The sequence below is a fragment of the Notolepis coatsorum genome (genome assembly GCF_963971535.1).
Source record: "Notolepis coatsorum genome assembly, chromosome: 13".
In the NCBI taxonomy this organism is placed as follows: domain Eukaryota; kingdom Metazoa; phylum Chordata; class Actinopteri; order Aulopiformes; family Paralepididae; genus Notolepis; species Notolepis coatsorum.
Window position 1 is genome coordinate 3172402 of NC_140177.1, and position 16534 is coordinate 3188935.

Sequence of the window (16534 nt, forward strand, 5' to 3'; positions counted from 1 at the left end):
CCAGGTGTGTCTCAAAGAGCACATACAGGAGGCTGCCATTCGAAACTGGCCCCCGTAAATGTCCAAACCCCCCCTCCCTATGCTTGCACCTTGTACCCCCCCCCCCCCCCCCACCCAATGTACAGTCTCCTCCCCCTCATATGTATATATTTTCTGTTAGGATCTGTTTAACAGTACTATATATTTGCATATCGTGTATGTCACAAATGTAACAGTACTGTATATCTGTATGTCATAAATGTCATAATATATCTGTATGTTGTGTATGTCATAAATGTTGTGAATTGAAAATGGGGGACCCGGATGTAAACAAGACGAAAGTCTTTCTCTGGTCTGCATCCCCTTAACAATTGTATGTATTGAGCCGTACTGTATTGTACCCATTCTACAATCTGTTAATAAAGTTTTCAATCAATCAATCACCTACAGTATTACACACCATTGGGACGGTAGAACATGTTTTGCTATTAAACTTCACCAACATGCCCAGTTACACAGATAGTGCACAAAGAATAACATATGCAAAACAGGTGGGAGGTAGATTTTTTTATTTCTAAAAAGGTGTTGCATGCTTTTTATTCAAAACTGCAGTATTTACAATGATATATATTTTCTTTAATAAATATGGTCTCCCCTAATTGCTGTCGAGGGCTTGAAACACTTGGTATGCAAAATAAGAAGATGGTGTGTCCAACCTCTCTTTTTTTTTTACCTACACAAGGTGTCCAAAACCGTCACATCTAAAGAATATCTGAATTATCTTAACTGAAAGTGTTAGCAATAGAAAATGTACATGAAAAAAAAACTAAAAACATAATAAACATTAAACCATTCCTTCACCAAAGTCTCCACACATAGTAATCATACATTTTGGAGTGCACTCTAAAAGACCCTTAGATCCGCCTGTAAAACAATTATCCCATCATGTTCCTGTTAACTGAGAGACGGGCCATTTCTTTTTAGCTTCTATTATTCTACTGTATATTCATTGTTAATTAATAACTGAAGACTAAAGCAAAGACAAACCTTGCATGAGAGAAATGAGAGAAACAATACAGTCAATCATGTAAATTCTTCCCAATAAAATGTGAAATGATTTCGAGGCCTGTCAGGGAGTGGTGGTGGCATATTCAGAAGAAACAAGAAAATAATTTCTCAGTGACATTTCTAATCATATAAATGCTTTGGCTGACACAACCTTTTTCCTCTTGGGCTTGACTTTGTCCAATGTCATTTCGTTGTGGTCTTTTCTTTTTGTCAATCGTCCACTATAAGCTAACGTATAAAATACCCAGAACCCCCTTTTTATTGTTCGATATCACAAAGTTAGAAGTAAATGCCGGGGTTTCATCAGGGACAGGCTGAGAAGATCAGTCGGGACACGGGAGAGAAGGAAAAGTCAATGGAACATTTGACAGAAACAGAAAGAGAGCCTGGTGGTGAACAAGGCTGCCGATGGTATCCAAAAACCCGCATCTGGAGTTGACATTTAAAAAAGACAAGACTGGGTGGTTTATGTGCCAGAGATGGTGGATGAAAGAAAGAGCGCCGTTTCATCTCAACCGTATACAGAAGAACACAGATGTGGGCATAGAGGACAGTAGGGCTGCGCAATATATATATCAAAATGTATCATGTAATTATTAAATACGTCGCAAATTAAGGCTGAAAAGCAAATATTAAGTGAGATTTCGCACAAAGTAATTTCTAAAATATTTTGAGATTTGCCATTTGAACATTTCAGTTTCAAGTTTGATACCGGGAGGGGAGGGGAGGGGAGGGGGTCCATCACTCAGCCGCAGGAAGAGAGAGACGGTACATACAAAGAGAGGAAGAGATCGGGGACCTGTCCCGATACGGCCCCCTACCATATCTCTAGGGAGAAAGAAGAGCGTTTCTACCCCCTGAAACAGATATCAACATCAGGAGAGTCCAGAGAGACGGATGGTTGGATCGACGTGGAGATGGTTTCTTCTAGGAGGAGAGGAGGAAGTGGTTGAAGGCGTTGTAGGCCGACTCCAGGTCGAAGAGCATCTGACGCACCTGGGAGTCGTCCAGCTCGTCAGAGGCCGACATGCTGCTGAGGGTGGTCAACCTGGCGGGACAAGACCAGAGAGCTGAGAACTGACCTGTCCCTGAGAATCGACTGGATCAGCTTCTTACCGTCTTCTGTCAACGTGGTTTAGAGTTCATTGCTGGGTTAAGTACTTCTATTCTATTCACATAATATGCTTACTACATATATCTATTCTATTCACATATATGCTTACCACTTGTATCTATTGCCATGTCCGCCCATCACAATCACGCAAACTGTCTAACGCCTGTCCCGTCTCCCTGTCTCCGGCTGTCTCGTAGTGATGATGACCGGAGTGTTGGACGTCCCGTGATGATGACCGGGAGGATGCGACCCCCTCTGCGCCGCCCCCCTTGCCTCAAATAGATCCGCCATCAGCTCTATTTTTTTTTTATCTTTCAAACTATTCAGTTGCTATTGCATGCACTTATCTGTGTTTCATTACACTTATGAGCGCATGCTTATCAACTGTTTCGCCTGTTTTATTGCAACACTACTATCACCGACATCTAAGAAGGGCCCTTCTAAGGTTTCTCTCCTCCACATTGCCTGTGGTGCATTTTTTTCCTATTGCTAGGTTTTTAGTGAGTTTTTCCTTACGTTCGCGTGGGGTGTGTCTGGGAGACGGTGTTGCATTTATTTTAGATTTTCTTTTGGACTTTATGGTGTTTTTGTTTTGTTCTTGATTTATTGTGATGTTTCTTCTTGACTTGTTTAAAGAAAACGTGTCCGGCCCATGGGGACATTAACGTGTGTTGTCGGGCCTTACAAATAAATTTGATTTGACCCATCTCAACTGTGGTGAAGCAACAGTTGTGATTGGAGAATCGGGAAAGAGGGCCATCAACACGGTTAAATTAGCATAATAATTTCCAGGTTATAAAAGTAAACACTTGCTCTGTTGAGCTCCTAAGGTACGTGTAAAAGGATTCAATAGCTTTATATTTGCTTATATCATTTCAGTGTTAAACGATGAGTTAAAAGCAGAGACAGTGAGCGGTCATTGTGATTACATTACGACAGAACAGTACATTACGACAGAATGTTTGACCTCGCTGCCGAGCCGACAGTATTCTTGATTTGAACATGTTTTTGTGAGAGCAAACACTCAAGAGCTTCGTTCAGAAACACCAACGATGGTCCGAACCCTATAAAATGTGATTGGGGCCTCAGCCCTACTTTAACAAGAGCTAGTTGGCTCTGTTCAACTCTTCAAGGTATTTCTTTGATTCAGCACCCATCCTATTGGGCCTTGGAATGTGTGTGTCTTATTGAAGGCCTGCTCTAGACAAAACTGTTTACACATTGCTGACTTTCTTTTGAAAAATTTAGCTTTTTCTCCCCAATTTAGTTGTTCCCTGCGTGTGTCACGGTCCTGGTCGTTGCGCTACCCTCTAACGGTCTGGGGAGGGTGTAGACTACCACATGTCTCCTCTGATGGTCTGGGGAGGGTGTAGACTACCACATGCCTCCTCTGTCTGTCTGGGGAGGGCGTAGACTACCACATGCCTCCTCTGATGGTCTGGGGAGGGTGTAGACTACCACATGTCTCCTCTGTCGGTCTGGAGAGGGTGTAGACTACCACATGTCTCCTCTGATGGTCTGGGGAGGGTGTAGACAACCACATGCATCCTCTGATGGTCTGGGGAGGGTGTAGACTACCACATGCATCCTCTGATGGTCTGGGGAGGGTGTAGACTACCACATGCCTCCTCTGACGGTCTGGGGAGGGTGTAGACTACTACATGTCTCCTCTTGTCGGTCTGGGGAGGGTGTAGACTACCACATGTCTCCTCTGTCGGTCTGGAGAGGGTGTAGACTACCACATGCCTCCTACTGTTGGTCTGGGGAGGGTGTAGACTACCACATGTCTCCTCTGTCGGTCTGGAGAGGGTGTAGACTACCACATGCATCCTCTGATGGTCTGGGGAGGGTGTAGACTACCACATGCCTCCTCTGACGGTCTGGGGAGGGTGTAGACTACCACATGCCTCCTCTGACGGTCTGGGAAGGGTGTAGACTACCACATGCCTCCTCTGACGGTCTGGGGAGGGTGTAGACTACCACATGTCTCCTCTTGTCGGTCTGGGGAGGGTGTAGACTACCACATGTCTCCTCTTGTCTGTCTGGGGAGGGTGTAGACTACCACATGCCTCCTCTGACGGTCTGGGGAGGGTGTAGACTACCACATGCCTCCTCTGATGGTCTGGGGAGGGTGTAGACTACCACATGCCTCCTCTGACGGTCTGGGGAGGGTGTAGACTACCACATGCCTCCTCTGACGGTCTGGGGAGGGTGTAGACTACCACATGTCTCCTCTTGTCTGTCTGGGGAGGGTGTAGACTACCACATGTCTCCTCTTGTCTGTCTGGGGAGGGTGTAGACTACTACATGTTTACATTTACATTGTCTCCTCTTGTCGGTCTGGAGAGGGTGTAGACTACCACATGCCTCCTCTGACGGTCTGGGGAGAGTGTAGACTACCACATGTCTCCTCTTGTCTGTCTGGGGAGGGTGTAGACTACTACATGTCTCCTCTTGTCGGTCTGGAGGGTGTAGACTACCACATGCCTCCTCTGATGGTCTGGGGAGGGTGTAGACTACCACATGTCTCCTCTTGTCGGTCTGGGGAGGGTGTAGACTACTACATGCCTCCTCTGATGGTCTGGGGAGGGCGTAGACTACCACATGCCTCCTCTGATACATGCCGAGTCGCCAGCCACTTCTTTTCACCTGACAGCGAGGAGTTTCACTGGGAGAGAGTAATGTGCGTGGAAGTTGACACCATCTCCCCCAGGCGCCCACCGAACGACCAGTAGAAGTTGCTATTGCAATGAGCTGGCTTCCCACCCACGAACACTGACCCACGAACACTGACCCACGAACACTGACCCACGAACACTGACCCACGAACCCTGACCGAGCCTGAGGTGTCGCTGCCGGGGAGCAAACCCGGGTCTCTGCGGTGATAGGCGAGTGCTTGTACCTCTACACTACCCAGACGCCCCAGTGCTTGTACCTCTACACTACCCAGACGCCCCAGTGCTTGTACCTCTACACTACCCAGACGCCCCAATGCTTGTACCTCTACACTACCCAGACGCCCCAATGCTTGTACCTCTACACTACCCAGACGCCCCAATGCTTGTACCTCTACACTACCCAGACGCCCCAGTGCTTGTACCTCTACACTACCCAGACGCCCCAGTGCTTGTACCTCTACACTACCCAGACGCCCCAGTGCTTGTACCTCTACACTACCCAGACGCCCCAGTGCTTGTACCTCTACACTACCCAGACGCCCCAGTGCTTGTACCTCTACACTACCCAGACGCCCCAGTGCTTGTACCTCTACACTACCCAGACGCCCCAGTGCTTGTACCTCTACACTACCCAGACGCCCCAGTGCTTGTACCTCTACACTATCCAGACGCCCCATGACATCTTTTCTGATTAATTATGTTACACTCTTGTTAAATATCAGTCACCTGACACCACCAGGTGCAAATGGAAGTCTCTGCCAGGAATTATCGCCAAAAAATACTAAGAACATGCCGCCTTACAAATTTCATTGTCACACATCCATGTCTTCTTATTTCGGGCATTTATGTTAACCAGGACAGGAGTTAATTTCAAGCTAGGTTTGACATCATAAAGTTCATATAAAAAAATATATATACAGGTGCAGCTCGATAAATAAATTATTTTATTTCAGTAATTCAATTCAAAAAGCGAAACTCTTGTAGATTATAGATTCATTACACACAAAGTGAAATATTTCAAGCCTTTATTTGTTTTAATTTGGATGATTATGTCTTACAGCTCACGAAAGCCCAAACTTCTGTATCACCAATAAAAAAATAAAAATAGATGTACCGTATTTTTCTTTTGTATATAGAAATGTCGGCCTTCTGAAAAGTATGTTCATGTATGTTCACTCAGTACTTGGTTGGGGCTCCTTTTGCACAAATCACTGCATCAATAGAGCTAAATATATAGACTTTCCCACGATATTCTAATTTATTGAGCTGCACCTGTATGAATAAATGTAAAAAGTCAAATACATTTATACAGCATTCATTGGAAAATGATTGGGTAAAATGGATGTAAACGGGTAGTAAACGGGTTATATATAACTCGAAAACATTCTCCTTTGATAAGATCTTGTACAAACTGAAATAATGTAACTCTGTGAATGTGGTAGAATACTGCAATTTACCAGAAGCTGACTTTGTCTTTGGCCTCAGAGTCTGGGGGCATGTTGCTCATCCTGTTCATGGTCTCCATCAACTCTCGGATGTCTGGTTGGATCTGGTTAAAACAGCAACCAACCAACCAATCAATCAATCAATCATCCAACAACTATGACGTAGGGCTGAACAGCATATTACATTTATATTGATATTGCAATATAAATTAATCCAAAGATAATGAAAGTGAACTGGAGTCTGGCAGAGATGCTTCACTAAAGCCCTGAAAATCTACGTTCATTATAATACAAGGAGACTGGTTATCACTGGGAAATCCAATAGGAGATAATGCCAAACGGTTACACTTAAGGGGGCACACCAACATTATGGGAAATGCGCTTACAGTCTCTGAGTCAGACAAGAAGATAGATAACACTTTATTCTCTGTGTGTTCAGTAGAAAGCTATCCGGCTGCAAGCTAACTTAGCTTAGCACAAATGAATGGAAGTGGATACGAACCAGCTAGCCTAGCTTAAAACTCCGGGAAGGGTGTTTTTGACCAACAGCTACTAGGCTAGCTAGTCCATATCGGCTTCCATTCATTTGTGCTAAGCTAGGCTAGCTTGCAGCTGGATAGCTTTCTACTGAACGCACAGAGAGGAAATTGGTATCCATCTTCTTGTCCAACACTGGATCTTTAACACAGCAACATATTCCCACAATATACCATATAGACCTGCATGTTACATCACAAAATCTGCTAAAATAACTAAAATATTATATTTTATCCATATAATTTGGCCCCATGGTAAAATTAGGAATTAGTTACTCGTCTCTGTCCAACAATGAAATATGTTTATCCATTTACCTCATCCATGGCCCTGATCTCCAGTCGCAACTTGTCCATCACAGTGATGAAGAGCTGGAGGTTTTGGAGAGAAGAGGGGAAATATGTGAGACAAGAGAAGGACCAACGTGCGCATCGTCAAGAGGAGTTTACATTTCTACTGCCAGCAACTTGAAATGTTCCATTTTCACTTTCAGCAACACGGGAGTAATCTCTGCAACATCCCAGTGATTCCATCTGCTCTCGCAAGCCTGGTCCGGTGATAAAGAGTTTCACTAGATTTATTTCCCCCCCATGCAGCCAGAACTTTCAATCTGAAAATAAAAAATGAATACAGCACTACACTGTCTGACAGGACGTTGGCACTGAATGCAGTCAGATCTTGATCATTCTTCCCCTTCCCACGCACTCACTCACTCACTCACTCACTCACTCACTCACTCACTCACTCACTGACACGCACTCCTCTACAACTGATCTGAGGATGAGCCAAATTAAGTGAGATCACTTAGTCCACTCAACAGTCGGAACTGATGCAATCAAATCATTCCATCAGTAAAGAGCCTGCAGTGGCTTCCATGCTTTGGGCACAAGGCCCAAACAGATCCCTCAGTGTGCCGCACACAGCGAGCGGAGTGGGAGTTCAACGTGGCACTCGGGGAGGAGAGAGAGAGACGTGGCACTCGGGGAGGAGAGAGAGAGACGTGGCACTCGGGGAGGAGAGAGAGAGACGTGGCACTCGGGGAGGAGAGAGAGAGACGTGGCACTCGGGGAGGAGAGAGAGAGACGTGGAGGAGAGAGAGAGACGTGGCACTCGGGGAGGAGAGAGAGAGACGTGGCACTCGGGGAGGAGAGAGAGAGACGTGGCACTCGGGGAGGAGAGAGAGAGACGTGGCACTCGGGGAGGAGAGAGAGAGACGTGGCACTCGGGGAGGAGAGAGAGAGACGTGGAGGAGAGAGAGAGACGTGGCACTCGGGGAGGAGAGAGAGAGACGTGGCACTCGGGGAGGAGAGAGAGAGACGTGGCACTCGGGGAGGAGAGAGAGAGACGTGGCACTCGGGGAGGAGAGAGAGAGACGTGGCACTCGGGGAGGAGAGAGAGAGACGTGGAGGAGAGAGAGAGACGTGGCACTCGGGGAGGAGAGAGAGAGACGTGGCACTCGGGGAGGAGAGAGAGACACGTGGCACTCGGGGAGGAGAGAGAGAGACGTGGCACTCGGGGAGGAGAGAGAGACACGTGGCACTCGGGGAGGAGAGAGAGAGACGTGGCACTCGGGGAGGAGAGAGAGAGACGTGGCACTCGGGGAGGAGAGAGAGAGACGTGGCACTCGGGGAGGAGAGAGAGAGACGTGGCACTCGGGGAGGAGAGAGAGAGACGTGGCACTCGGGGAGGAGAGAGAGAGACGTGGCACTCGGGGAGGAGAGAGAGAGACGTGGCACTCGGGGAGGAGAGAGAGAGAGACGTGGCACTCGGGGAGGAGAGAGAGAGACGTGGCACTCGGGGAGGAGAGAGAGAGACGTGGCACTCGGGGAGGAGAGAGAGAGACGTACGGATACAATATCTGCAATGCAGCGGTTCAGGTTGCCCTTGTCATCCTTGATGGTGATTGGCCGGTCCTCCTTGATCCTCTCCATGGCTAGTGGGCAGTCGAGCTGGAAGACATTATAATAATAATAATAATTCATTTAATTTATATAGCGCTTCTCAATAACCCGAAGTCGCTGACAGTAGTCGGGAGCAGGGGTACAAACAAAGAAACGAAAGCAAAGAAACAAAAACAAAACAACAAAGAAACAAAAACAAAAGGAACATGAGACCATGGGGGGAACGGGGGAGACAGCCTGATGGCACAAAAAAAAGACTGGAGACATATCAATCAGGTTGGAGGGGAGGGGGGGGTTTAGGGGTGGGGGGGTTGAAGGCAAGGGAGAACAGGTGGGTTTTGAGGCGAGCTTTGAAGGTGGAGAGTGTAGGGGAGTCTCTGATGGACTGGGGGAGGGAGTTCCAGAGTCGGGGTGCAGTGCGAGAGAAGGCCCGATCTCCGAAGTTTTTAAGCTTGGATGTCGGGACAGTGAGGGAGGCAGTGGAGGAGGACCGGAGGGAACGGGTGGGGCGGTAGGGGAGAAGGAGATCAGTCAGGTAGGGGGGGGCCAGGCTGTGGAGGGCTTTGAAGGTGAGGAGTAGTGTTTTAAAGTTAATGCGGTGTTTGATCGGGAGCCAGTGGAGGGAGTGGAGGACAGGAGTGATGTGTTCGCGGGACCGGGTGTTAGTGAGGAGGCGGGCAGCTGAATTTTGGAGACATTACGATGAGGATAACATGAATACATGGAGACATTATGATGAGGATAACATGAATACATGGAGACATTATGATGAGGATAACATGAATACATGGAGACATTACGATGAGGATAACATGAATACATGGAGACATTATGATGAGGATAACATGAATACATGGAGACATTACGATGAGGATAACATGAATACATGGAGACATTACGATGAGGATAACATGAATACATGGAGACATTACGATGAGGATAACATGAATACATGGAGACATTACGATGAGGATAACATGAATACATGGAGACATTACGATGAGGATAACATGAATACATGGAGACATTATGATGAGGATAACATGAATACATGGAGACATTACGATGAGGATAACATGAATACATGGAGACATTACGAAGAGGATAACATGAATACATGGAGACATTATGATGAGGATAACATGAATACATGGAGACATTACGATGAGGATAACATGAATACATGGAGACATTATGATGAGGATAACATGAATACATGGAGACATTATGATGAGGATAATACATGAATACATGGAGACATTACGATGAGGATAACATGAATACATGGAGACATTATGATGAGGATAACATGAATACATGGAGACATTATGATGAGGATAACATGAATACATGGAGACATTATGATGAGGATAACATGAATACATGGAGACATTACGATGAGGATAACATGAATACATGGAGACATTACGATGAGGATAACATGAATACATGGAGACATTACGAAGAGGATAACATGAATACATGGAGACATTATGATGAGGATAACATGAATACATGGAGACATTACGATGAGGATAACATGAATACATGGAGACATTATGATGAGGATAACATGAATACATGGAGACATTATGATGAGGATAATACATGAATACATGGAGACATTACGATGAGGATAACATGAATACATGGAGACATTATGATGAGGATAACATGAATACATGGAGACATTATGATGAGGATAACATGAATACATGGAGACATTATGATGAGGATAACATGAATACATGGAGATATTACGATGAGGATAACATGAATACATGGAGACATTATGATGAGGATAACATGAATACATGGAGACATTATGATGAGGATAACATGAATACATGGAGACATTACGATGAGGATAACATGAATACATGGAGACATTACGATGAGGATAACATGAATACATGGAGACATTACGATGAGGATAACATGAATAGATGGAGACATTACGATGAGGATAACATGAATACATGGAGACATTATGATGAGGATAACATGAATACATGGAGACATTACGATGAGGATAACATGAATACATGGAGACATTACGATGAGGATAACATGAATACATGGAGACATTACGATGAAGATAACATGAATACATGGAGACATTACGATGAGGATAACATGAATACATGGAGACATTACGATGAGGATAACATGAATACATGGAGACATTACGATGAGGATAACATGAATACATGGAGACATTATGATGAGGATAACATGAATACATGGAGACATTATGATGAGGATAACATGAATACATGGAGACATTACGATGAGGATAACATGAATACATGGAGACATTATGATGAGGATAACATGAATACATGGAGACATTATGATGAGGATAACATGAATACATGGAGACATTACGATGAGGATAACATGAATACATGGAGACATTACGATGAGGATAACATGAATACATGGAGACATTATGATGAGGATAACATGAATACATGGAGATATTATGATGAGGATAACATGAATACATGGAGACATTATGATGAGGATAACATGAATACATGGAGATATTACGATGAGGATAACATGAATACATGGAGACATTACGATGAGGATAACATGAATACATGGAGACATTACGATGAGGATAACATGAATACATGGAGACATTATGATGAGGATAACATGAATACATGGAGACATTATGATGAGGATAACATGAATACATGGAGACATTATGATGAGGATAACATTAATACATGGAGACATTATGATGAGGATAACATGAATACATGGAGACATTATGATGAGGATAACATGAATACATGGAGACATTACGATGAGGATAACATGAATACATGGAGACATTATGATGAGGATAACATGAATACATGGAGACATTATGATGAGGATAACATGAATACATGGAGACATTACGATGAGGATAACATGAATACATGGAGACATTATGATGAGGATAACATGAATACATGGAGATATTACGATGAGGATAACATGAATACATGGAGACATTATGATGAGGATAACATGAATACATGGAGACATTATGATGAGGATAACATGAATACATGGAGACATTACGATGAGGATAACATGAATACATGGAGACATTATGATGAGGATAACATGAATAGATGGAGACATTATGATGAGGATAACATGAATACATGGAGACATTACGATGAGGATAACATGAATACATGGAGACATTATGATGAGGATAACATGAATACATGGAGACATTACGATGAGGATAACATGAATACATTATGATGAGGATAACATGAATACATGGAGACATTACGATGAGGATAACATGAATACATTACGATGAGGATAACATGAATACATGGAGACATTATGATGAGGATAACATGAATACATGGAGACATTATGATGAGGATAACATGAATACATTATGATGAGGATAACATGAATACATGGAGACATTACGATGAGGATAACATGAATACATGGAGACATTACGATGAGGATAACATGAATACATGGAGACATTATGATGAGGATAACATGAATACATGGAGACATTATGATGAGGATAACATGAATACATGGAGACATTATGATGAGGATAACATGAATACATTATGATGAGGATAACATGAATACATGGAGACATTACGATGAGGATAACATGAATACATGGAGACATTATGATGAGGATAACATGAATACATGGAGACGTTATGATAAGGATAACATGAATACATGGAGACATTATGATGAGGATAACATGAATAGATGGAGACATTATGATGAGGATAACATGAATACATGGAGACATTATGATGAGGATAACATGAATACATGGAGACATTATGATGAGGATAACATGAATAGATGGAGACATTATGATGAGGATAAGATGAATACATGGAGACATTATGATGAGGATAACATGAATACATGGAGACATTATGATGAGGATAACATGAATACATGGAGACATTATGATGAGGATAACATGAATACATGGAGACATTATGATGAGGATAACATGAATACATGGAGACATTATGATGAGGATAACATGAATACATGGAGACATTATGATGAGGATAACATGAATACATGGAGACATTATGATGAGGATAACATGAATACATGGAGACATTACGATGAGGATAACATGAATACATGGAGACATTATGATGATAACATGAATACATTATGATGAGGATAACATGAATACATGAATACATTACGATGAGGATAACATGAATACATGGAGACATTACGATGAGGATAACATGAATACATTACGATGAGGATAACATGAATACATGGAGACACTATGATGAGGATAACATGAATACATGGAGACATTATGATGAGGATAACATGAATACATGGAGACACTATGATGAGGATAACATGAATACATGGAGACATTATGATGAGGATAACATGAATACATGGAGACATTATGATGAGGATAACATGAATACATGGAGACACTATGATGAGGATAACATGAATACATGGAGACACTATGATGAGGATAACATGAATACATGGAGACATTATGATGAGGATAACATGAATACATGGAGACATTATGATGAGGATAACATGAATACATGGAGACACTATGATGAGGATAACATGAATACATGGAGACATTACGATGAGGATAACATGAATACACGGAGACATTATGATGAGGATAACATGAATACATGGAGACATTACGATGAGGATAACATGAATACATGGAGACATTATGAAGAGGATAACATGAATACATGGAGACATTATGATGAGGATAACATGAATACATGGAGACATTATGATGAGGATAACATGAATACATGGAGACATTATGATGAGGATAACATGAATACATGGAGACATTACGATGAGGATAACATGAATACATGGAGACATTATGAAGAGGATAACATGAATACATGGAGACATTATGATGAGGATAACATGAATACATGGAGACATTACGATGAGGATAACATGAATACATGGAGACATTATGATGAGGATAACATGAATACATGGAGACACTATGATGAGGATAACATGAATAGATGGAGACATTATGATGAGGATAACATGAATACATGGAGACATTATGATGAGGATAACATGAATACATGGAGACATTATGATGAGGATAACATGAATACATTACGATGAGGATAACATGAATACATGGAGACATTACGAAGAGGATAACATGAAGACATGGAGACATTACGATGAGGATAACATGAATACATGGAGACATTATGATGAGGATAACATGAATACATTACGATGAGGATAACATGAATACATGGAGACATTACGAAGAGGATAACATGAAGACATGGAGACATTACGATGAGGATAACATGAATACATGTATGATATACAGCAACAGCTATGAATACAATGGACTAACAATGTCTACATTATTACACTGACCCACTGCTACTTGCATTCCATATATAGTATATTAAGACAATGTGTATCTTTTTGAATACATTAATAAAAAATGAAAAAAATAAAAACGTATTATTTTATCACTTGCACTTCAAATAAAGAACTCACTCTGTACTTCCTGCAGAAGTCGTCGATGGAGCCCACATCTGAGCCCTGGACCTGCTTGAAAGCAGCCTTGTACTGAACCAGAAGTCTGGAGCAGGCCGCTGTGTACCTGAAACAGACGACCCGACACACAACATTGTCACAATGAAATGCAGAAACATACAAAGAAACCTATGCGCTTTAGTTCTTTCTCATACACACACTTGAGATGGAATAACTCACTCGGTAGGTGTGACACAATCTTTGATGTACGCTTTTTCCAGGGCCTGAAGGGTCTTGACTACAGCAAACAACTCTGCCATGTTGTCATATCTTTAGGGGTAGAAAAGGTCAGAGATTAGGTGTCACAGCCTAGGCTACATTTCTGGTGTATTATATACAGTATACAAATCAGCCTGGTCATTAGTAACATATTGGGGCACTTACTTCTCCCGCTCTCTTGCGTTTTTGTACAGTTTCACTTCCTGAAATGAGATGTTGACCAAAGCAGGATATCCTAAATTATTTGTATCCACATAGCTACATTGTTATAATAAATCATTTCTGTTGTATTGATTGATTGGTTGAAATTTGTATTAACAGATTGCAGAATGGGTACAATACAGTACGGCTCAATACAGACCAGAGAAAGATATTTGTCTTGTTTACATCAGGGTCCCCCATTTTCAATTCATCATAACATTTATGACATACACGACATACAGATATACAGTACTGTTACATCCAGGTATCTGATTAATGTGGGTATAGTATCATATATACAGATATTACTGGCATTTGTATGTTAATAATAAATCCATAAAGTACTCATTATTGTTAAGTGATAATAGAAACAAATCACAAAAATCACAGCAGAGGACACTGTCAACATCAGCAGATGGTCATTTCGCTTTCTAGATATCCAGCAAAAAATTATATATTTATATGTACCTCATACAACTCAGGTTTGTTGACGGGGGCTGTAAACAAAAAAAAAATAATGTACATGACAAAGATTGTTTATTTCATTGTGTTTGGATATTGATTGTGAAGTTAGCTAGCTGGTGCAGTGATGTCAGGGTTAGATCGTATGTGTCTCACCTCCTCCTATCCCTCCTGTCACTGGTATTCCGTGGAACATGACGGCAGCTTCTGTAACACGGGTTGACCTGTCGAACGGATTAACATTAGTAACATTACATAAAGTAATTTATAGAAAGAAGAAAAAAAGAAGAAAAAGCACCACAGCATTGGTAAGTTATTATGGATCCCATCGTTCCTGTGTAGGAGCTTTAATAATATCAGCAATCATTGATTGATTGAAAACTTTATTAACAGATTGCAGAATGGGTACAATTCCTGATGAATTGAAAATGGGGGACCCTGATGTAAACAAGACGAAAGTCTTTCTCTGGTCTGCATCCCCTTAACAATTGTGTGTATTGAGCTGTACTGTATTGTACCCATTCTGCAATCTGTTAATAAAATGTTCAATCAATCAATCAATCAATCCATACAGTACAGCTCAATACACACAATTGTTAAGGGGATGCAGACCAGAGAAAGACTTTTGTCTTGTTTACATCAGGGTCCCCATTTTCAATTCATAACATATATGACATACACGACATACAGATAGACAGTACTGCTACATCTATACATTTATGACATACCAGATTTGCAAATACAGTACTGTTTGTGATACAAAAAGAGTCTAAAAAAGAGAGTATATACATTTGACGAAGAAACTGTACATTGGACAAGCAGATAAGCTAACTTAGCTCAATACAAACGTAACTTTTATCTAGCTAAAATACTTTGACAACCTGTTTACCAAGTAATCTGAAACCAGCTCGTCGACAGATCAGGAAATATGGTGAAACTGATGATCAAGCGATGACAAGTATTTGCTGTCTTGTTGTGTTTAAAGCTAAGTTAGCATGTTAACGTTAGCTCGCCAGTAAGCATTCCTTTGTGTTTCACCCTACAGACTACAGCTGAGACGGGAGCGAACGTTGGCTACACACAAGAGGTGGGATGTATATCGATGATCACACAATCAATACAATTGATAGGACATATTTGCAATGACTTACTGATATTTCAACCCCAAAATCGACGAAACTAAAATTCTTCCACTCACCCCCTCTCGGCAAACTGCAGTGACGTCACGGTAAACACACCCATCGTGGAAGGACCCACATACGTCAAAATATTAGTTGTCCTGCGGCGTGCCTAACTTAAAATGAATACATCGAACGATTTGCATAA

General features: G+C 42.1%; 1 protein-coding gene across 2 annotated transcripts; it reads right to left on the reverse strand.

Annotated features, from left to right (window-relative positions):
* Positions 1-537: 537 nt before the first annotated feature.
* Positions 538-16425, reverse strand: vps28 (VPS28 subunit of ESCRT-I). 2 transcript variants are annotated; one of them, XM_084327213.1, is made up of 10 exons: positions 16407-16425; positions 15365-15432; positions 15215-15243; positions 14711-14748; positions 14507-14596; positions 14288-14393; positions 8666-8767; positions 7136-7189; positions 6297-6388; positions 538-2095 (listed from the first exon to the last, which is right to left on the reverse strand). In XM_084327213.1, exons 2-10 carry the CDS (start codon positions 15402-15404, stop codon positions 1975-1977), a joined length of 672 nt encoding a protein of 223 aa, XP_084183339.1. In that variant the 5' UTR covers positions 15405-15432; positions 16407-16425; the 3' UTR covers positions 538-1974. The 2 variants fall into 2 exon arrangements, with proteins under 2 accessions (XP_084183339.1, XP_084183338.1); XM_084327212.1 differs by having other exon boundaries at positions 16360-16425.
* Positions 16426-16534: the final 109 nt, after the last annotated feature.